At 42.0% G+C, this 24408-nt stretch overlaps 1 protein-coding gene across 3 annotated transcripts in view; it reads left to right on the top strand.

The window, feature by feature from the left end:
• The window catches only part of LOC121533190 (rab11 family-interacting protein 4A), an 85889-nt gene extending 68393 nt beyond the window's left edge, over positions 1-17496 (top strand). For 2 of the 3 annotated variants that reach the window (XM_041838991.2, XM_041838994.2), the window contains 13 exons: positions 318-559; positions 840-1025; positions 5783-5917; positions 7227-7262; positions 9952-10051; positions 10451-10554; positions 10851-10991; positions 11479-11560; positions 12956-13093; positions 13387-13545; positions 14849-14935; positions 15461-15604; positions 15753-17496. In XM_041838991.2, coding sequence (XP_041694925.2) covers positions 318-559; positions 840-1025; positions 5783-5917; positions 7227-7262; positions 9952-10051; positions 10451-10554; positions 10851-10991; positions 11479-11560; positions 12956-13093; positions 13387-13545; positions 14849-14935; positions 15461-15604; positions 15753-15872 — 1674 coding nt within the window. In that variant the 3' untranslated portion in view covers positions 15873-17496. The remainder of the gene's footprint in view (positions 1-317; positions 560-839; positions 1026-5782; positions 5918-7226; positions 7263-9951; positions 10052-10450; positions 10555-10850; positions 10992-11478; positions 11561-12955; positions 13094-13386; positions 13546-14848; positions 14936-15460; positions 15605-15752) is intronic. The other variant, XM_041838992.2, reaches the window with a different exon arrangement.
• The last annotated feature ends 6912 nt before the right edge of the window (positions 17497-24408 follow it).

The following is a 24408-nucleotide window of genomic DNA, read 5'->3' as shown; positions in this document are numbered from 1 at the left end:
ACGTGTGTGTGTGTGTGCATGTGTGCCCTTTCCAGAGAGTGTGTATACGTGTGTGTGTGTGTGTGTGCATGTGTGCACGCATGCCCGTGTGTGTACCTCCCCTGCTCACCTATCTCCCTTTCAGTATGTAAATTGTAAAGTATTCTGTCTGTAATGTCTTTTACGTTATGTGTCCCTGTAATACTAGCTGTCGCCGTTGGCGTCGGTTAATGGGGATCCTAATAAATCTAATCAAATCTCTCTCTCTCTCTCTCTCTCTCTCTCTCTCTCTCTCTCTCTCTCTCTCTCTCTCTCTCTCTCTCTCTCTCTCTCTACAGCGTGGTGACAAAGCCCTTGCCCATCCGATCATCATGTGCACGCGGTTGTCCCCTAACCCTGAGCCAGGGTGCCATCTATTCCCAGAGGGAGAGGAGGAAGGAGAGGTGGAGGGCAGAGAGAGGGCAGAGTTAGACATGGACAGTGCTGTGGAGAGTAACCTGGGATCAGATGTCTCTGAAGGGGGGAGGAACGGAGGAGACAAGGAGGATGGACTGGGGGCACTCTTCTTTCCTGGGGACAAGTGAGTACCTCTTTTAGTTGTTAATCTGTGTGTGGTGTTGAACATGGTGTCTTTATGAATGAACTTTCTTTATTAAAAAAATACTGTAGAGATTAGGCTCGTACATGTAACTCATCTATCTCATGTGAAATATATCATTTGCAATCTTATAAAAAAATCGGCACTGTCAGTGTCAGAATTTGAATAGTCACCCTTAGAATTTAAAAATGAATGTACAATTTGTTTAAAAAAATTACGTATTGAATGCCACTTCCTGAAAGTCTACTTCCTGTTTTTGCAGGTGCAGTCAGCTAAACCCATCGGTGACCTCTGACCTATCGACGCGTTCCTCTGCCTCTCTGAACGAGGAGCAGTTTGAGGACTACGGAGAGGGAGAGGACGTGGACTACACTCCCAGCAGCCCCTGCCCCGAGGACGAGACGCGCACCAACGGCTACTCTGACCTGGGCTCCTCTGTACCCTCCAGGTAAGAGGAGACACAGACACACTAATACACAGACACACTATTACACTGACACACTATTACACAGACACACTAATACACAGACACACTAATACACAGACACACTATTACACAGACACTAATACACAGACACACTAATACACAGACACATTATTACACAGACACACTATTACACAGACACACTATTACACAGACACACTAATACACAGACACACTAATACACAGACACACTATTACACAGACACTAATACACAGACACACTATTACACAGACACACTATTACACAGACACACTATTACACAGACACACTAATACACAGACACACTATTACACAGACACTAATACACAGACACACTAATACACAGACACACTAATACACAGACACATTATTACACAGACACACTATTACACAGACACACTAATACACAGACACACTAATACACAGACACACTAATGCACAGACACTAATACACAGACACACTATTACACAGACACACTATTACACAGACACACTATTACACAGACACACTAATACACAGACACACTAATACACAGACACACTAATACACAGACACACTAATACACACACACTATTACACAGACACACTAATACACAGACACACTATTACACAGACCTACTAATACACAGACACACTATTACACAGACACACTAATACACAGACACACTAATACACAGACACTATTACACAGACACTATTACACAGTCACACTAATACACAGACACACTAATACACAGACACACTAATACACAGACACAATATTACACAGACACACTAATACACAGACACACTAATGCATAGAGTACAGAAAGTTGCAGAACACCATATGCAACAAGAAATACAAACATAGACATGACCAAAACTGTGACATTATATGAGACAGAAACACAAACACGAAGATGATTCAATACCTGTCAAACATCATGTGACCCCGAAAGGCAAACTCATAAACTTACAGAAATCTGCATAACACTGTGCAACAGAAATATGACAAATACATGCACAGCATCACCCAGCCCATAAACACAAACACACAGAGCTAAGAGTTTGAACGATTTCATATCCCAGTGATGATGACTTACTGAACTCCACAGAGCATAATGTTCTTCTCCCAAAAAATATATTTTCACAAAACACCCCCTGTCAAGTCTCATACCCCCTGTCCTATACCCCACCTGTGCGTGTGTGTGTGTGTGTTTGTGTGTGTGTGTGTGTACCCACTTCAGGCTGCTTCTCTCCTCTCTCACAGCTTAGCTTACCAAACTCATTAGTTTTTACTCTTGACTGGAACAGAGTAGGATGATATCCCAATGGTACCCTATTACCTACATATTGCACTACTTTTGAACAGAGCCTTATGGACCCTGGTCAAAAGTAGTGCACTATAAAGGGAATACGGTGCCATTTGAGACGTAGCCTATATGGCCCCCAGGGCCTCTCTTGATTAATATTCATCTATAGAGCGGTTTTTAAGGAGGATTTACTCCCAACACTATTCGGCTTCCTTGTTCCTGCTCAGAATATCAAGTACATAAAGTCATTACTATGGACTTTTCTTTTTTTTGTCCTACTTTTAAGTTGAGTTTAGATTAGTGCTTTATGATATTTTTAGATGGTTGGGTACGTTTCCATGGAAATGTGAACATACAGTGCATTCGGAAAGTATTCAGACCCCTTGACTTTTTCCACATTTTGTTATGTTACAGCCTTATTCTAAAATGGATGAAATAGGTTTTTTCCCTCATCAATCTACACACAATACCCCATAATGACAAAGCAACAACAGCTTTTTAGAAATGTTTGCAAATTTATATAAAAAAAATGAAATAAGACATTTACATAAGTATTCAGGCACACCTGTATTTGGGAAGTTTCTCCCATTCTTCTCTGCAGATCCTCTCAAGCTCTGAGAGGTCACTGCACAGCTATTTTCAGGTCTCTCCAGAGATATTTGATCGGGTTCAAGTCCGGGCTCTGGCTTGGCCACTCAAGGTCATTCTGAGACTTGTCATGAAGCCACTCCTGCGTTGTCTTGGCTGTGTGCTTAGGGTTGTTGTCCTGTTGGAAGGTGAACCTTTGCCCCAGTCTGAGGTCCTGAGCAATCCGGAGCAGGTTTTCATCAAGGATCTCTCTGTACTTTGCTCCGTTCATCTTTCCCTCGATCCTGACTAGTCTCCCAGTCCCTGACGCTGAAAAACATCCCCGCAGCATGATGCTGCCACCACCATGCTTCACCGTAGGGATGGTGCCAGGTTTCCTCCAGACATGACGCTTGGCATTCAGGCCAAAGAGTTCAATCTTGGTTTCATCAGACCAGAGAATCTTGTTTCTCATGGTCTGAGAGTCCTTTAGGTGCCTTTTGGCAAACTCCAAGCGGGCTGTCATTTACCCTTTACTGAGGAGTGGCTTCCGTCTGGCCACTCTACCATAAAGGCCTAATTGGTGGAGTGCTGCAGAGATCGTTGTCCTTCTGGAAGGTTCTCCCATCTCCACAGAGGAACTCTGGAGCTCACCTCCCTGACCAAGGCCCTTCTTCTACGATTGCTCAGGTTGGCTAGGCGGCCAGCTCTAGGAAGAGTCTTGGTGGTTCCAAACTTCTTCCATTTAAGAATGATGGAGACCACTGTGTTCTTGGGGACTTTCAATGCTGCAGACATTTTTGGTACTATTCCCCAGATCTGTGCCTCGACACAATCCTGTCTCTGAGCTCTACGGACAATTATTTCGACCTCATGGCTTGGTTTTTGCTCTGACATGCACTGTCAACTGTGGGACTTTTTACAGACAGGTGTGTGCCTTTCCAAATCATGTCCAATCAATTGAATTTACCACAGGTGGACTCCAATCAAGTTGTAGAAACATCTCAAGGATGATCAATAGAAACAGGATGCACCTGAGCTCAATTTCGAGTGTCATAGTAAAGGGTCTGAATACTTATGTAAATATGGTATTTCTGTTTCTATTTCTTTTTTTTATAAATTAGCAAAAATTTGCTAATTTTTTTAAAAATCAGTTGCCGCTTTGTCATTATGGGGTATTGTGTGTATCCAATTTAGAATAAGGCTGTAACGTAACCAAATGTGGAAAAAATGAAGGGGTCTGGATACTTTCCTATAGCACTGTATGTGAACATATGGTATGTGTGTGGTATGTGTTGTGGTGTTGTGTTGTTATAGTAATAGGAACGTATTGTAGTTTGAACAGGAATAGGTGTGGTACTACTCTCATAGTACAGTGGTCCTGTGAATAGAGTGTACTGTGTGTTTGCACGTACACTACCGTTCAAAAGTTTGGGGTCAGAAATGTCCTTGTTTTGGAAAGAAAAGCTTGTTCTGAGAAATTAAGGCTATTCCATGCGAGAAATTGCCAAGAAACTGAAGATCTCGTGCAACAGTGAAGAGGCGACTCCGGGATGCTGACCTTCTAGGCAGAGTTGCAAAGAAAAAGCCATATCTCAGACTGGCCAATAAAAAGAAAAGATTAAGATGGGCAGTCTGAGATATGGCTTTTTCTTTGCAACTCTGCCTAGAAGGTCAGCATCCCGAAGTCACCTCTTCGCTGTTGACGTTGAGATTGGTGTTTTGCGGGTACTATTTAATGAAGCTGCCAGTTGAGGACCTGTGAGGCGTCTGTTTCTCAAACTAGACACTCTAATGTATTTGTCCTCTTGCTCAGTTGTGCACCGGGGCCTCCCACTCCTCTTTCTATTCTGGTTAGAGCCAGTTTGCGCTGTTCTGTGAAGGGAGTAGTACACAGCGTTGTACGAGATCTTCAGTTTCTTTGCAATTTCTCGCATGGAATAGCCTTCATTTCTCAGAACAAGAATAGACTGACGACTTTCAGAAGAAAGTTATTTGTTTCTGGCCATTTTGAGCCTGTAATCGAACCCACAATTGCTGATGCTCCAGATACTCAACTAGTCTCAAGAAGGCCAGTTTAATTGCTTCTTTAATCAGCACAACAGTTTTCAGCTGTGCTAACATAATTGCAAAAGGGTTTTCTAATGATAAATTAAAATGATAAACCTGGATTAGCAAACACAACGTGCCATTGGAACACAGGACTGAGGGTTGCTGATAATGGGCCTCTGTACGCCTATGTAGATATTCCATAAAAAATCTGCCGTTTCCAGCTACAATAGCCATTTACAACATTAACAATGTCTACACTGTATTTCTGATCAATTTGATGTTATTTTAATGGACAAAAAAAATAGCTTTTCTTTCGAAAACAAGGACATTTCTAATTGACCCCAAACTTTTGAACGGTAGTGTACATGTCATGTGTTTGTGTGTGTGGGCGGGGATGGGTGTGGTGTGAATACAGTGTACTGTGTGTTTGCACGCGCATGTAATGTGTTTGTGTGTCTGCTGTATTTGTATTTATGATGATCCCAGTAGTTCCTGCCAAGGCAGCAGCTATTCCTCCTGGGGTCCAGCAAAATTAAGGCAGTTATATACAATTAAAAACATTTACATTATATTTCACAACAGATTTCACAACACATTAAGTGTATTCCCTCAGGCCACTACTCTACTACCACATATCTACAACACAAAATCCATGTGTACGTGTGTGTATAGTGCGTATGCGTGTCTGTGCCTGTGTGTGTGTCTCTTCACACACACAGGTGTATTTGTTATCTGTTTTTTAAATCTGATTTTACTGCTTACTGTGTGTGTGTGTGTGTGATGTGTGTATATTCTCTATCTAACGCTATATCTTTATCTGTGTGTGTAGTGCTGGCCAGACCCCCAGGAAGACACGCCACATGTACAACAATGAGATGATGGATGTGTACTGCTCCCAGTGCTGTAAGAAGGTCAACCTACTCAACGACCTGGAGGCCAGGCTGAAGAACCTCAAGGCCAACAGGTAACACAGGATAGGACACCATCACACGTACGCATACGGCCTAGAGCCCAGCTGAGTAAGTGGATCTATAACTAGCATCAGATCCTGTGGTCAGGAAAACTCCTTGCTCTAAGAATGAGATGTGTTCTCACAGAAAATGAACCTGGTCATTATTTCAGGGAGATGACATACTTCTATTGTCCACTATGTTTACATTTACATTTTAGTCATTTAGCAGACGCTCTTATCCAGAGCGACTTACAGGAGCAATTAGGGTTAAGTGCCTTGCTTAAGGGCACATCAACAGATTTTTCACCTAGTCAGCTCAGGGATTAGAACCAGCAACCTTTCGGTTACTGGCACAACGCTCTTACCCACTAAGCTACCTGCCGCACCTGTTTACCCTGACTGTACTGTATGTAAGATAGGTTGAATAATACTGCCATAGTGACCTGCTGTTTATTTTGGTGATGTCACAAAGGGCTTAAATGTATTGTCCCCACACACACGCACACACACACAACTTGTTACGTAATTCCCCAAATGTCAGAATGGGTCGCCACCATTCATTGACCCACATCATCAGCGTGTGTATAATGAGAGGCATTGGCGGTCTATTTTAAGACACGTTATCCTGTGTGATCATTATGGAGTTAATCACTTCCTCTGTAAACGAACAGACACACACACACCTGCTTTGATGGACACACACTGACTGACACACTCACATCTCACACAGAACTTACATATAGACTTGCGCTCTATTGTACACAGACACACATACACACACACACACACACACACAGACAGACACACACACACACACACACACACACACACACACACACACAAACACACACACACATACACACCTGGACTCCTACCATATGTAAGCCATAGCAGTAGTGGCCCTAGGCTGGTGAACTCGGTAATGAATGTAATGAAGTGGTGAGGACTCTGGAATCGTTTTGTCTTCTCAGGGAACATTATTTCATTAACATTGACATGCCCTTCGTGCCCTACTCTCCGGTTGTGTCGTAAATGGCACCCTCTTCCCTTTATAGGACTCTACTATTGACCAGGGTCTATAGGGCTCTAGTCAATAGTAGTGCACTATATAGGAAACATGGTGCCATTTGGAACACATACTCTCTTTCTCCTCTTGTGAAAAATACTGATTAACAATACTATCTTAATACCAATCAAACAGCAATTAGCTTTACTATCTATAATTCATTGTTATAACTAATAAACTAAAGTCTCTAGACATATCCATGACATTTGACAAGGGTAAGACTAACTGTGATGTTTTCTGTTTCTTTTTCTCCAGCCCCAATAGGAAAATCTCCAGCACAGCCTTTGGCAGGTCAGTCACGTCTCCATATGTATGTGTTGTTACTGTGTTTGTTTTTGTATGTTGGCCACTTCCTTATTGATCCAGTCCCTTAGTCATGTGATCATTATGTTAGCCAGTGTATTAGACTACTATCTAAGTAATACTTGTGTGCTTACTGTGTTTGTTTTTGTATGTTGGTTATTGATTAATGATGACCACTTCCTTATTGATCCAGTCCCTTAGTCAAGTGATCATTATATTAGCCTGTGTATTAGACTACTATCTAAGTAATACTTCCTAAGTAATAAGGTCATGGTTTTAGTATACTGAACCTCTCTACCTCTTCTGTGTTCACTTTACTACTACAGTTACTACTGTGTACAGATGTAGGATCTTCATTTAAGCAGTTTCTCACAGCAGGAAAATAACCCTGCAGAAACAGGAAATGTGAATTATTGTGTGGAATATAATTAATGGACATTTTTGTAGGGGTTAATCAATGTTTTGTTAGGGCAAATCAAGGACATTTTCTGCAACAACAGGGTGATCCAATTAAGATGCTTGTATGTACACATTGAAGCAGGGGCACTGTGTTCAGCTTACAAGTGTACCTGTATACAATGCAGTGAAGGCATTATTCATTTTGTTACAGTACAAAACATACACATACAAACAACAACATCACACAAACATCAACTACATTTACATTTTACATTTACGTCATTTAGCAGACGCTTTATCCAGAGCGACTTACAAATTGGATAACACCTGCCCAGACCCACATGCTAACACCCCATCTCAAGCGCCCACATCACTCTCTGCCACATGGCCTCAAACTGCACCATTTTGTTTCTCTCCGTCGCCCACACACTTTCAACATTTAAAGATAATAAAGCATTTGACCTTTCCATTGTGTTAACAACAGAGGATTGGTTGATTTCCAGTTTTTAAGTATACATTTTTTCAAGACGATTGACGAGAAAAGTATCGTCCAACCCATCAGGTATCTCACTGCACCCTCATATGCCATGTCTTGAATTATGCAGACAGACGGATTAAAAGTAAATTCATCAGTAAATTCTATACATTAGTTCATACTGGATTAAGCGTACATTTTAGTTAATTGTAATTTTGTTAGTTATGTCCCAACATTCCATCCATCTTGTGCCAATATCAGTTATTTTTAAGTCTTGGTTCCAATAGTTTATATTTATTTCTAAGAGATTGTCAGTTAGATAGGCTCTCTTCAAGGTTTTATAGCTTACCTAATATGATATCCTTTCATTGTGGTCAATGTACAGTGTATCTAGGGCTTTGTCCTACTTCCCTCCTCTAGTGAATTAAACTGACAAAGAGAGATTGGCCTGCCAGCACTGATCTATGTGCATAGGGATCAACCTCTCCCCTCCCTCTCTTCTGTTTTCCTTTCTCTCCTCCTCTACTCTCTCCCTCTCTTCTACTCTCCTCCTCTACTCTCTCCCTCTCTTCTACTCTCCTCCTCTACTCTCTCCCTCTCTTCTACTCTCCTCCTCTACTCTCTCCCTCTCTTCTACTCTCCTCCTCTACTCTCTCCCTCTCTTCTACTCTCCTCCTCTACTCTCTCCCTCTCTTCTACTCTCCTCCTCTACTCTCTCCCTCTCTTCTACTCTCCTCCTCTACTCTCTCTCTCTCTTCTACTCTATTCCTCTACTCTCTCCCACTCTTCTACTCTCCTCCTCCACTCTCTCTCTCTCTCTCTTCTACTCTCCTCCTCTCTCCCTCTCTTCTACTCTCCTCCTCTACTCTCTCCCTCTCTTCTACTCTCCTCCTCTCTCCCTCTCTTCTACTCTCCTCCTCTACTCTCTCCCTCTCCTCCTCTACCTCTCCTCCTCTCTCCCTTTCCTCTCCTCTCCTCTCTACCTCCCCTCCTCTCCCCTCTTCTCTCCATTTCCTTCCCTACTCTCTACCTCTCTTCCTCTCCTCTCCTCCCCTACTCTTTCCCTCCCTTTCTCCTCCTCCTCTTATTGATGAATAGTCTCTGTAATGGATGCTGGTGTGAAGCCATTCCATTAGTTAGAGAGGGGCTAGCTGTCGTGGCGGCAGTTTGAATGTCACTGTGTGTGTGTGTGTGTGTGTGTGCGTGCGTACATATGGGCATGCATGCCTGTGTGTCTTTGTACTGTAATAGTGTGTGATGTGTGTGTGTGCATGTGTGTGTGTCTGCACTCTATGCAATATCATCAGCTCCCTCACTGGCACAGCCCTTATGCTTATAGTCCCTTTTTCATCCTATCCTGCGGCATTCTCTCTGCAGGAGTGGAGATGGGATGTACACACAGTGGCATTATGGTTCAGCAGTAAAGCTCAGATTTATGCCCTATGGGGTGAAGCTAGAAAGGGATAGCGCTATAGGACTACCACAGTTGTGAGAGATTTTAAGGTGAAGGGATATCGTTTTTTCTTCAAACGGATCAAGTCTTAGTGGACTGCTTCTAGGTTGCACACTGCACAGTAGCTGTCTTTGTTGGTTACTGTAGGTCCCAGTCTGTTACTGTTTTGGCCTCAAGAACAAAGGAGTTGGCTACAGATGAAACACACTGGTGCCTGGGCTAACACTACAGTATGGGAGATGTAGTTCTGGAAGCTTCTGTTTGCGAGCTGTAGTTTTGGGAGTTTCTGTTTGGATGGAGTCATGTGTATACCAGCTTCTTCCTCTCTCTTTCGTTCTCTCTGTCTGCAGGCAGCTCCTCCACACCAGTAACTTCAGCAGCAGCAACGGCAGCACGGAGGACCTGTTCCGAGACAGCATCGACTCCTGTGACATCGACATCACTGAGAAGGTACCGTAGAGATACATTGTGTTCTATTTAATTCTATGGAAGGTACTGCCATTTATTGTGTCTGTCTCTATCTGTGACCATTCCACTACCTGCACTCAATTCTATTAAGGTGAAAGTTGATAGGATACCAATTGTGAAATTGATTGCATTGGCTGCTACTGTTAAGAGGTGTTCTGCTGTGAAATTAAATGAATGGCTCTGGCAGAGCTTGTTGCTGATTGTGCTGGCTGAAGTAAGGACATTGATATAACATATCTTACCCTCTCTCTCCCTATTTACCACCTCTCTCTCTCTCTCTCTCTCTCTCTCTCTCTCTCTCTCTCTCTCTCTCTCTCTCTCTCTCTCTCTCTCTCTCTCTCTCTCTCTCTCTCTCTCTCTCTCTCTCTCCCCAACACACAGGTGAGTTACCTAGAGAAGAAAGTAGCAGAGTTGGAGAATGACACTCTGATGAATGGAGATCTCAAGTCCAAGCTGAAGCAGGAGAACACACAGCTGGTTCACAGGTAGGAGGTTTACACACACACATGCATGCCCACCCACCCACACACACACACACACACACACACACACACACACACACACACACACACACACACACACACACACACACACACATACACACGTAGATACACACATACACATACACACAAACAAAAGCACGCACGCACGCACACACATTTATTCTTAAATATATATGTGTGTGTGAGCATGTTTTTGCATATCTCATTTACAGTATGCTTATGTTTGTTAATGTGTGTGTGTGCATGCTTGTGTGTGTGCGTGTGTGTGTCCCTCACAGGGTCCACGAGTTGGAGGAGCAGTTGAAGGACCAGGAGGCGCGGGCAGAGCAGAACACAGAGGAAGAGCAGAGACGACACCGTGAGGCCTACAGCAAGATGGAGAGGGACAAGAACACTGAGATAGAGCTGCTACACAACCGGTAACACACACACTTACACACACACACACACACACACACAAACACACTTACTTCAATCATTTATACACTGCATCATAGATACTCATATTTACATGTATGCGCTATCTAGAACCTAAAAGGGTTCTTTGGCTGTTCTAATAGGTAGAACCCTTTGGTTTCCAGGTAAAACCCTTTTGGGTTCCATGTAGAAACCTTTCCACAGAGGGTTCTATAAGGAACCCAAAACGGTTCTACCTGAAACCAAAAAGGGTTCTCCTATGGGGACAGCCGAATAATCCCTTTGGAACCCTTTTTTCTAAGAGTGTAGTCCATAGAGCTAGGTAGATACTATAGATTACGCCTTGAGCTAGATACCAAATCCAGACCTTGAGGTCCGCTGTACTGCTAATTTCCATTTCTCTTTGTTATTGGCTTTGTTTTGAATTACCCTGACATATGCTAAACATGGATGAATTATCAAAATGTGTTTCCTCTTCTTCCCCCACAGAGTCCAGTTGCTAGAGGAGGAGAACGGATATATATCGGTGAACATGTGCAGACTGAAGTCTCAGACAGAGAAACTGGACGAGGTATGTGCGTCCTTGCTTCCATATCATCCTCAGAGACACAGTAGACTACATTTAGTACAAACACACTCATTATCACACACTCTCACTCATGTAACTCCAGTACTACAATCTCTGCACAGACAGAGACCTCGGTAACTGGTTACAAAACATGAACACCCACCCATCAACAGCACATGACCAATTGCCAAAGTCACACACGCACACACACACACACACATTTGGAGGTGTGAAGGCTACAGCTGGGCTCATATCAACACCTCTATTTCCAGCCTGCCTGGTGAAAACATGTGAGGAAGTTGGCATTACTGGTCTGCATGATTATTTGATTGTGTGGGTGTGAACTCCTAACAGACAGAGTCACACTAACTAATTACTATACTATACACTTCAGGTTGCCTGACGACTCAAACTGAATTATTCCGCTGCTCTGTCGTTCACTACATACTTCAGTCTGAGACTGCCATCGTTGAAGTCGTTTGTGGTGACGTCCAAATGAGGGGTGTTGTACAAAACAAAGTAATCAGCGATTTGATTGTATCAAAGCCAATCGTATTTTCAAACAGCCATTTTACCCACGTGTATTCTGGCTCTGGCACAACCCATTGGTTTCTGGGACCAATCAGAGCGGCTAGAATGTTTTTCCGTTCTAAAAATCGTCGGGGAGGGACTCAGATTCAGACTCATTACGGAGAAGAAACTAACGTCTGTGGGGGTGGCGTGACGTAGCGTTTGGCCGGAGCAAGGAGTTTGGGTAGCCAGGCAACATTTCATTACCAGCTGTAGAGAATATTTTAATGAATAGCAGTTGTGCGTTTGAAATTTCTTTGCAGTATTTGCACTATGCATAGTACTGTAAATTCATTAAATGTATAGTTAATTTTAAGGTATGTGTCCTAATGCTTCTTCTTACAAGACTATTCACTGTGCATTATTAGACTGAATGTGTTCTTGCTTACCCCATACATCCTAACAAACTAATGCCTTATTCATACTGTGGGACCTTTATTGTGTGAACAACATGTGACTTTTATTTTGATAAGCTACTCTGGAGGTTGGGGGTAGAGCAGAGGTTATTAGGTAATCGGGGTCAGTTTTGAGATTGAGTGACCACCCTCTCTAGCTCGTTGTATAATTTTGCCTGTCCCTAAGTTGTTGTACTTGGCCTATAGGGCCTCCCCGAACTGCACTGTGCTGGCTTGGGTGTTTTCTATTCACATGGTCCTTTCCAGCACGGTCCCAGCAACTATGGTGGATGTGTAACCAGTCCAGCCCAGAACATATTGCCTTGGCTTGGGCCTGTAATGTGAATCAGGCATACGTTTGAAAACAATACACACTTCATTCTGTGTGTATCATCACATGTATTTGAATGTGTCTATATGTGTGTGCGGTCAGGAGAAGCAGCGTATGACAGACAAGCTGGAGGACACCAGTCTGAGGCTGAAGGATGAGATGGACCTCTACAGGAAGATGATGGACAAGCTGAGACAGAACAGACATGAGTTCCAGAAGGAGAGGGAGGCCATGCAGGAGGTGAGAGGAGGGATAACACAGGGACACACAGGGACACACACACACACAGGCATGTACACACACTTGTACACACTTTCACATGTAGTATGAAAAGAAAGCTTATGATGCCTCTCCCACTCCTCTGAAATCTCTAGTAGCTGAATGTTTGCACATAGACCAGTCTGCCAACTGCATCAGACTGTCTGCCCACTGCATTAGACTGGTCTATGTGGCTATCCTAGGTACCCTTTATAACTGAACAGTCTTCACGACAGCTACCACATATCATCCCTGGTTGTGTCCCTCTCCTGCAGTTGATTGAGGACCTTCGTCGGGAGCTGGAGCACCTGCAGCTGTTCAAGCTGGAGACAGAGAAGCCTGGCCGCGGCCGCAGCTCCTCCTCTGGGCTGACGGAGTTCAACGCCAAGACCAGAGAGATGGAGCTGGAGCACGAGGTCAAGAGACTCAAACAGGTGGGCTTGAGACCTAGTGGCTATTGCTGACAGGCACGTGTAGGTGCTGTTTCAACTCTATATGAGTGCATTGTTCCTTCCTCTGTTTGGGTATTTGCTAGGATTTCATTAGGCACTCAAAACAGGTGGAGCTCAAAAACTATATTTTACACAAACTGTTTTTTTACATGCGTTCTCCTCAATTCCACCCCTACTGGAAGTATACTGTATGTATTTGTAAATGCCACCACTATATGCTGGTGTGTGAGTTGATAGTGTTTTGTGTGATAGTCTAATGCTGTGAGTACACTCCCAACGTAGAGAGTGGCATACATTAGTCATATCTATCTACAGTGCGTCTTATCTACTGTAAGTGTTGTCCTTTCGAATTCTTAGATAGTGTGCCATTTCTAGGTTGTGAATACCAGTGGTATCTGTCTGTCAAGGGCAGGGAAATCACATTGTTATTGTTCCCCATCCTTGTTACGAGCATCGGACCTAGTATAAACATGAGATAAGAGATCAAGATAAAAGTGTTTCTAAGATGCCCTCTCAGATAAGGCAGACGTTATGATACTAAACCACAAAGCCTTGAGGCAAAATGCAGGCAAGAGGCTCTATTGCTGAGACATGCAGTATTGCAGTATCTTCATGTGTAAAGATTTGATATTCTACTGTAGGCTTCTTTCTTGGCTTCGGTCAGTACACACTGTCAAACTGACAGTAACGCTAGGAGAGTAATCACAGTGCCTCGTCTTAACTGCAGCTTTCATCTGGATCTGTCTCACTCTCTCTCTCTCTCTCTCTCTCTCTCTCTCTCTTTTTTTCTCTCTCTCTCACACTAGCCTGGTTGCCGTCTCTGCTCAGCTATTACATTTGGCAAATGACAGGAGTGGCAAGGGGTGGAATGTTAGCTAAAAAGACTGGTACCCAGACTACACATACATGTAAAGCTTTTTTCGATCAGTCATTTTCTGCAGTCACAGGCTTTGATTCAAAGTTGAAACTACAAGGCTGGAAGAGAAACATTACTTAGTGATCCATCTCTAATTGGTGTCAGGCAGATATGTGATGCCTTTTTCCTCTTTTCTCAACACTTTCAGATCAAATGGTGCTTATCTGAAACTCTTTTATTTAAGACACTCATAGGTTACTATATAAAATATGTTATTTTATAATGGCACTGTTTCATATTTGAAAAAGGGTTCAAAAGAGAATACAGATCAGCTAGCTGATTTGATCGTATTACAAACAGGGATGAATGAGTCTATTCCGTCTCTCATGTCTCCCTGTGCTCCTCTGTGCTCTTCCTCTGTGTGTCCAGCGGTTTGTCTCGCAGAACTTTCCTCTGACCTCTGACCTCCACCACCTCGTAGTATCCGCTGGGGCACGCCTCCGTCACGGTCAGACGGTAAACAAACCCACCGTTGTTTCCTGTGACCTTTAACCTTTGACCCCTGCCATTAACCACCGTTAATAACACCACCATACAGCGCCTATAGAGCTTCACCCCCAGTCGACACAGGGAGCAGTTTGTGCCATAACACCGTGATAACCATAATAACCTGTGTCCTGTCCTGTAGGTGTTACTGTAGATGTGGTGTGCTGTGTCGGCTGCTGTTGAAATCAAGAGATGGTTTGTCATATGTGTAGTTGTGTGAGGCTTCAGTAGTCTAATCTAACATGCCCTGCCTACTGACACAGTGTGGATGAAGTGGGGCGCTTGGAGAATTGAGATGAAACTCATCAAGCTGTGGACTCCCTCTTAACCCATCGCTTCAGTCTGCCAAATCAAACTATGATACTCATCGCTCTCTCTCTCTCTTTCCTTCCCTCCTCTCTCCCTCTACTTCTCCCTCCCTCTTCTCTCTCCCAAACTCCCAACCTCCTCTCTTTATCTCTCCCTCCCTCCTTCACTCCCCCCTCCACCCAACAGGAGAACCTGAAGCTAAGGGAACAGAACGACGACCTGAATGGTCAGATCCTCAGTCTGAGTCTGTATGAGGCTAAGAACCTGTTCGCCACCCAGACCAAGGCCCAGTCGCTGGCTGCCGAGATAGACAACGCCTCACGAGACGACGTGAGTTTTTCATTCATGATGAGAATCATTTGATCATTTGCTCATTTTGGAGTAACCCTAGAAGAGTTGATTTAGGTCATAGTATAACCAGATAATGGCACCACCATATCTGATGGTAACATAACATTGATTTGATATTTCTCCACAGTTGATGGAGGCCCTCAAGGAGCAGGAGGAGATCAACTTCCGTCTGCGGCAGTACATGGACAAGATCATTTTGTCTATCCTGGACCACAACCCCTCCATCTTGGAGATCAAGACCAACTAGAACCCCTCTACTAGTAACCCACTACTAAAACCCCCTAAGGGAATGGGGAACGGGAAAGGGAAAGGAAGACTAGCCACGCTGGGGCATGGGACAGCTAGACATCATTGCCCCCTGCTGCCCCAGGGGTGGAACTGTGAACTTGGGTGTATTCATTAGGCACAAAACAGAAGAAAACAGACTAAAACTGGGCGGTACTACCTGGACTTGTCCAATTAGAAACACTTGTTTTTGTGTTCTGTTTGAAATGTTTTGCTATGGTGTGCCCTAATGAATATGACCCTGTTTTCTAAAGCAACTGGAGCTATAGGGGATTTTGTTGACTACTAAAGGGAGTTTTGGTACTTCACCGTCATACTTCTGTTCTATTCTGTGACTCGTCAACAGATGTTGATATCTCCCTCATTTCTCCTTCTATTTTCTCTATTGTTTCCTCACAGCCTCATCTTTAGTCTTAAAAACAATTGAGATGAAGTATTACTGGGAAAAAACATTATACTGGGCAGGTGCTTTGAATATTAAGGGAATTACAGGTTGTTGAACACTGGATATACATACTCTAGTGGAGTGTGTAGAAACAATGTGAACACAAACCTATTGATCTGCAACAGCATGCGTTGTAGCCATAGGGGAAGAAAGGAACGGAGAGAGACAGGCAGATAGACAAACAGAGATCTGTAGCTCCCAGACAACCCTATCCCCACTGTTTCCATCAAGTTGATCTGTGTTTGATCGCTGAAGACAGGTATGTGGGCAGAGGCACGTTGATGAAGAAAGTAAAGCAGCACGTGTTTCTGTGCGTAAGAAGAGTGACAGAAAGAGATGAAAGGAGGGAGAGGAGAGAGAAAGTATTGTACAAGCATCTCCATGTCAAAAGATAAGGTGTTGACTAAAGATGATATCAGCCATGTAAATTGATAATGAGAGGCAGCAGAACGTGGTGTGATGGAATGCTTTCAGGAGGATGGAATGGTTTAGTGAAGTCAAAGAAGGAACATGTGAAGTGTATCGGTCAGTAAAGTACAGAGGAAGATAAGAGAAGAATGCCTTCCTAGGGAACTCTGAGATTACGGTACAGTATGATCTGTGTAGAGTAATACTGTATGATAAATCCATATAGTAAATCCTTAACTCACACAGTGAGTTGTTCATTGGCTGGTTGAGAATTTCAGGATGCCAATTCATCTTAATCATGGGTCCCCATTAATTAATTTCTACTCAGACATTCTGTAGTAAGTCTGTCTAAATAAGTTGGTTAGACCTGGGATATCTGCTATGAAGGATGTCCCATTGCATAGTGCTGCTATAGCTACCCACATAAAAAAATACTATAGTATACTATGGTATAAATACTATAGTATTCACTGTAGGGTTTTTGTGGATTTTACTGTAGTATTCACTGCAGTGAATACACTTCTCTGTTTCTTCTGTAGTATTTATTGTAGTATTTACAGTTAACTATAGTATAAATACTGTAATAAAAGAAAACTGTAGTATATACTATAGTAATAATGTAGTGTTTTTGCAGATTGTAGTATTTTTGGAGACATTAATGTAGTATTTACTACAGAGTTTTTGTTATTTTTTATCTTTGACATAGAAATTGAGAATTTCTCCTTCAGGAAACCTACCGGAGAAATACTAAAAGAGCAAATTTTCCATAACCTGTAGGTAGGACTGGGGTCTGAACAGATTGTTCAGAGCTTCTGCTCTTTTCTATAAGCTGTAGGGAACACTATGGTCTATACTTGGCATGTAGGTTTCTCACTTATGGGTGGCACAAATTGTGATATGGGGGAGGGGCATGGGCAGGGTATATGCAAATAAGATACTGTAGTATTTACTATAGTTTTAAAAAGTGTCATGTTTTTTCGGACTGTAGTGTTTTTGCGGTTACTGTAGTATTTACTACAGTGTTTTTTTGTGGCTAATACTATAGTATTTACTATAGTTTCTACAGTATAGTATAACATTCTATAGTAAGTACTACTGTACACATGATCGAGGGATACTACAGTGTGTAGTATAGTATACTACAGTTTACTATATAATTCTATAGTAGGTACTGTAGTATTCTATAATAAACTGTAGTATTTTTTCATGTGGGTATTAGCCCGTTAGCCTATATGCTTTATATTTCTGTGTCGGACTCTGCCACTCCACTCTCCCTATGTCCACACTGAACTAGAGACAAACCCTGCCAGCACACAGGGCTGTCAAGTCAACAGCATAACAATGTACAAGCACACGAATGTAACCCAATGGATGTGAATGTACAGAATGCTTAATGCATTCTGCATAGAGATAGATACAGTATTTATCTCTATGTTATTCCACATCTCAATGTGTTTTATGAATTTCCTCTGGTTGTTAAGCCATGTCAGTGTGGCTCATTGCATCATCCCTATCATCTCTATATAAGATATTGTAGTATACTGCAGTATATTCATCAGAGGTTCACATACTGTAGACTAGTTTGGTACTAATAAGACTGGAATAGCAATCATACTGGGGTCTATACAGAGTGTATAGGTAGTGTTTGCCCTTTGGCTAGTATACTGTAAATATCATGAATGTCTCACGTAGCTAACATTCTCTCTGTTAAAACCTAATGGGTTTTTGTTGAGATACAGTAGTTTTCAAATGTCCTACACTAGGCCTTTGCTGTACTACTGTATTCGAGAGGACATTGATAGGGAAAGGGGATAACCTGCTGTAAATTAAATTGCTCTAAACGTATGTTTTGCTTCCTTGCACAAAAATATGTAGTTTTTTCTTCTTTTTGCATGTTCTCACTTTTTCTGGTATTCGTGCCTTTAAAACACTGTTATCTATTTTTATTTTTATTGGTATAGCTATGATGTTTAGACAGCTTAACAATTAGTATTTTTACAGTTGCTTTAAAATTGTTGTCTGAACGATGTTCATGACTTGTAAATGTTGTACAGAGATACTTTAGTTAGGATTTGTATTGTGCCACTCACCACACTTTTACAGATGAGACCACAAAAATACTATTTTATACAGTTCTATCAGGAAATGGCCAAGTAATCAACTCTAGCACAAGGTTTTTAATTTAAAAACAGATTTTTCTGTTTCTGTGGTAACCTATCTATGAATGCAGTGTCCATTGCTTTGGTTTCTGCATCCTTTCAAAGTATGTTGATGTGGTTTCCACCTGTCTTCCTATATACTAAATAAACTGGTGAGCAATATTACTTTTCTCTATACCATACCAACCTGGCACTACAAGGTTTACTTCTACAACCTTGAAAGATTCACTTCACACAAATTGAAGTGAAATTGAGAGAAATTGAGAAATGTCTTCAAATTGAGCATTGACCTCATCCTCATATAGAAGCTCTGGTCCTTCAGCCCTCCTATCGTTTGAGATGTTGACCAATGGCATCCCATTTCAGACAGTGCAACAGCCAATCACCTGTTGAGCACTGTCACAAAGTTTCACTTGCAACATTTTAGATAAACTCAAACGTTTCCCATTTTTTGGCTCCTAAATACTTCCTAACACAATGAAAGATGTAGTCTCCTATACTTCAAGATAGTGAGAGGTTGGATTTTAAAGCGCACAAGGTGTGGCATTGTGGCAATAAGAATGGCTTGGGCTTGTGATATCTTGTTATTTTCTGTTACCTTGTTTCTGTCGTCCTATTTCTCTACCACATACCATTGTTACTCCTACACTGAAGCACTGTACTGTATGTGGCTGTAAGTAGGCTACTACTTATGATATGAGGTCTTATCTGCAATTGTGATGTACAAACAACTTTAAGCTGTAAATAAAGAGATTTGCCCTGGCATGATTACAACCTGATAAATGGTCATTTCATAAATGTCAACTTCTTACAGTATGATCAAAGGAATACTCTGTCCTGTTTTTGGAATAATAATGTTTGCCATTGATTCAATTTATAACACTCCAAATGCAGTAAAACAGGTTTGTTACAATTGATAAAATGTGGTCCTAATGTGGGATTTCCTGTATAGACATAACTAGCTGCAGTGTGCCTGATGTGGCTCCTCTATCAATGCTGACCTACATCTCACAGCTCTGAGAAATGACTTGTGGGACCCAGAGAATTCTCAAAGAGATGGAAATTATCTAGTTCAGTGTACTTCAACACAGAAATTAAACAAACCCCTGATTCATACTGTGTCAATTGATTCAAGATTATGATGGTAGAATGGGGCTTGGGACGCTAAAACGTGTATTATGTGCACGTTTCAATAAGTTGTCCTACAGAGAATGCAGGGGGTTGGACTGTATGAAAAAAAAATTAAATACTGCTGATCATCAGTCAAAAATAATAAACCAAGCAGTAACCCACGTGGATCATGATGTCAGAACAGAGGCGACTCCACCGTGCGCTTGACGTCATACACTGCATTCGAAGCCCACTGGAGGTAAGTGTACGAGGAATTGGTTAATTAGCTAGCAATTTACCTTACCTTGATTTTCATTTTATAAGTGCCCTTTCTGAAACCCAAGTTTATGTAGTTAAATTGGGCTGTTGAGTTTACATGAAAGGGGGAAAATGATATGTTAATTCATGCTGGAATAAAGAGAGCTTGCTGGCCAGCAAGCGACTTTAGCTAACTATTGAACAATCAATCTATTAGCAACCGGAAGACTGTTCATTTAGCAACGTAAAAAAAATGTGCATGCTGTATTTTGTTGTCAATTGTAGCCTATTGCTGTAATCCATGTTGTCAGTTTAATTATTTGTGAAGAAAGACTTGCCTAGACAAGTTGTGGCAGCAAAGTGATATCGATAAAGAAATGTTGCATCTAACGGCTGGGATTTTGCAGAATGATTCTGTGAACAAAAATGTATGAATCTTCAGTTTTTATTGTTGAAATTAGAATTTTAATCATATTCGAAGTAAATCCATTTTCAACGGTCGACGCCACTCAATCAATTTTTTGGAGGGAGATGACATTAGTGACAACTTCCTTCCAGATAGTGACCACCGTATACACTACTTAAATTATTTGTTGTTATTGAAAGGCTTGCTCACTGTTCGATTAGCATTTTCCTTTTGCAAAAGTGTCAGACGTTTGTTTATTAGCAGTGCTTGACTTGGACTGAAATAGGTTCCGGTACTCATTTTGGGTGCCTGTACAGTTTATATTTAGGTGAAGGAGCTCCACAATACTTTTGAACATATATTCTGTAAGAGGAACAGGAGCTCAAGCAGTAGAACATTTGAGCTGCAGGTACTCCGCTCTGGTGATCTCCTGCCCAAGTCAAGCACTGCTTATTAGCTGATATGTCAACATTTTCTGTGTGTTCAGGCTTTTCTTTGCAGGCCTACAGTAAAGTGTTGAGGGAGACCAGTGACAGTGGACCATGCCCCAGACAGCGAATAACCCCCTGGGCTTGTGCATTGGTGCCAAAACCATTCCAGAGAGAAAGCAGATATATTCATGCACTGGTGCCACAGACCCTGTTCCAGAGAGGAAGCTGATGTATTCAGGCAGTGGTATACTGGACCCTGTTCCAGAACATAGGTACAGGCAGGCCTATCCTTCCAGGTATAGGTGGAAATGGAGGAAGAAGTCCAAAAAAACCCAGCTGCCATTGCCACCAGCCCCACCGCTGCCACAATATGAGGAAGAAAACTGGGAGGAGGAGATAGGAATCGTTGAGACATATGGATTTGCTCCATATGGTAAGGAGTGGGGAGAGATACAGTGGGGTCTGGAATGATTGGATCCCATGATAAAGATGAGCAAAAAAATACAGTTAAAAATAAATAATACAAATACTGAGCTATATTGTATGAAAATTATATTATTTTTATACTAATACAATTGCTCAAAGAAGGGGGGAAAATGACAAGGGTCTAAATGATTGGATCCCCTGTTTTCAATACTCCAGCACCCTCCCCTTGCGAGCATAACGAAACTGAGCATTTTTCTAGAATGTTTTATGAGATTGGAGAATACATTGGGAGGGATCTTAGACCATTCCTCTATACAGAATCTTTCCAGATATTTGATATCCCTTTGTCTGCGCTTATGAACTACCCTCTTCAATTCAAACCACAGGTTTTCAATGAGGTTCAAGTCCGGAGACTGAGATGGCCATTGCAAAATGATGATTTTGTGGTCAATTAAAAATGTCTTTGTGGATTTTGATGTGGGCTTGGGGTTATTGTCTTGCTGGATGATCCACTTGTGGGCAAGTTTCAGCCTCCTGGCAGAGGCAACCAGGTTTTTGGCTAAAATATTGTGATACTTGGTACAAGGGCTCCAGAACCAGTGAACGCAAAATAGCCCCATAACATCAAAGATCCAACACCATTATTTTACAGTAGGGATGAGGTATTTTTTGCATATGCATTGTTCTTTCGAAGGCCAAACCCACCACTGGTGTGCGTTTCCCCTTTTGTCTGTTAATATAGTATGTCAAGGACTAGGTCTAGGACAGTGGTCACCAACCGGTCGATCTGGAATTTTGTTTGCGTAGGTGCACTTGATTCAGCTGCCCTGCGCGTCGGGTAGTCGAGGTGTTCCCATTTTTTGAACCATTTCATGGGTCTGAAGGTACAAACTGCGCCTGCCCAGAGAGCAAATCAAGTGCACCTATATGTCTACAGCTGGCCAATCAGATAACTCAGGTCACCGTGCAGCCTCCACGAGTCCACAGAGAATTTTCGCCTAAAATGACATACCCAAATCTAGCTGCCTGTAGCTCAGGACCTGAAGCAAGGATATGCATATTCTTGAAACCATTTGAAAAGAAACACTTTGAAGTTTGTGGAAATGTTAAATTAATGTAGGAGAATATAACACATCAGATCTGGTAAAAGATAATACAAACAAAAAGAGAAAGGCCACAATATAATATTGCAGTTTAGGCGCAATTTAGATTTCGGCCACTAGATGGCAGCATTGTGTGTGCAAAGTTTCAGATTGATCCAGTGAAGAATTGCAATACATAACTATTTTGTATCAAGTCTGCCCAAATGTGCCAAATTGGTCAATCTGGAACTTTGCACACACACTGCAAAATCTAAATTGATACATTTTCAAGTACATAACTATAGAGAACATACAAAAATGTTATGGTAATACGAAATGTAAGTTTACACACTCCCAGGAATGTCATACATGATGGATCATTAGCTTATACACTAACTTTCACACATCTAGATGGCCGGGCGGGGTGGGTGTGGAGCCAGAGACAGCAGGGGTTCAAACTGTAGAACCCACTTCCTACATATTAAAATTGATTTTATCAAACAAAACTATTCTACATTTTATCTCTGGGACCCTTAGGATGACAAATCAGAGCAAGATTACTGAATGTAAGTACATTATTTACCTTCAGAGGTGAATGTATCAAACCAGTTGCCATGAAAAGTTTTTTGTTGTGCACTCTCCTCAAACAATAGCATGGTATTTTTTTCACTGTAATAGCTACTGTAAATTGGACAGTGCAGTTAGATTAAAAATAATTTATGCTTTCTGCCCATAGAGTTGAAGTCGGAAGTTTATATACACCTTAGCCAAATACATTTAAACTAAGTTTTTCACAATTCCTGACATTTATTCCTAGTAAAAATTCCCTGTTTTAGGTCAGTTAGGATCACCACTTTATTTTAAGAATGTGAAATGTCAGAATAATTTGTAGAGAGAATGGTTTATTTCAGCTTTTATTTCTTTCATCACATTCCCAGTGGGTCAGAAGTTTACATACACTCAATTAGTATTTGGTAGCATTGCCATTAAATTGTTTAACTTGGGTCAAACGTTTCGGGTAGCCTTCCACAAGCTTCCCACAATAAGTTGGGTGAATTTTGGCCCATTCCTCCTGACAGAGCTGGTGTAACTGAGTCAGGTTTGTAGGCCTCCTTGCTCGCATACGCTTTTTCAGTTCTGCCCACAAATGTTCTATAGGATTGAGGTCAGGGCTTTGTGATGGCCACTCCAATACCTTGACTTTGTTGTCCTTAAGCCATTTTGCCACAACTTTGGAAGTATGCTTGGGGTCATTGTCCATTTGGAAGACCCAATTGCGACCAAGCTTTAACTTCCTGACTGATGTCTTGAGATGTTGCTTCAATATATCCACATAATTTTCCTTCCTCATGATGCCATCTATTTTGTGAAGTGCACCAGTCCCTCCTGCAGCAAAGCACCCCCACAGCATGATGCTGCCACCCCAGTGCTTCACAGTTGGGATGGTGTTCTTCAGCTTGCATGCCGCCCCCTTTTTCCTCCAAACACAACGATGGTCATTATAGCCAAACATTTCTATATTTTTTTCATCAGACCAGAGGACATTTCTCTGCAAAGTACGATCTTTGTCCCCATGTGCAGTTGCAAACCGAAGTCTGGCTTTTTTATGGCGGTTTTAGAGCAGTGGCTTCTTCCTTGCTGAGCGGCCTTTCAGGTTATGTCGATATATGACTCGTTTTACTGTGGATAGAGATACTTTTGTACCTGTTTCCTCCAGCATCTTCACAAGGTCCTTTGCTGTTGTTCTGGGATTGATTTGCACTTTTCGCACCA

This window comes from Coregonus clupeaformis, chromosome 20, assembly GCF_020615455.1.
Source record: "Coregonus clupeaformis isolate EN_2021a chromosome 20, ASM2061545v1, whole genome shotgun sequence".
In the NCBI taxonomy this organism is placed as follows: Eukaryota; Metazoa; Chordata; class Actinopteri; order Salmoniformes; family Salmonidae; genus Coregonus; species Coregonus clupeaformis.
The sequence above is the reverse complement of the archived record's forward strand: the minus strand, read 5'-3'. Positions and strand labels throughout refer to the sequence as shown.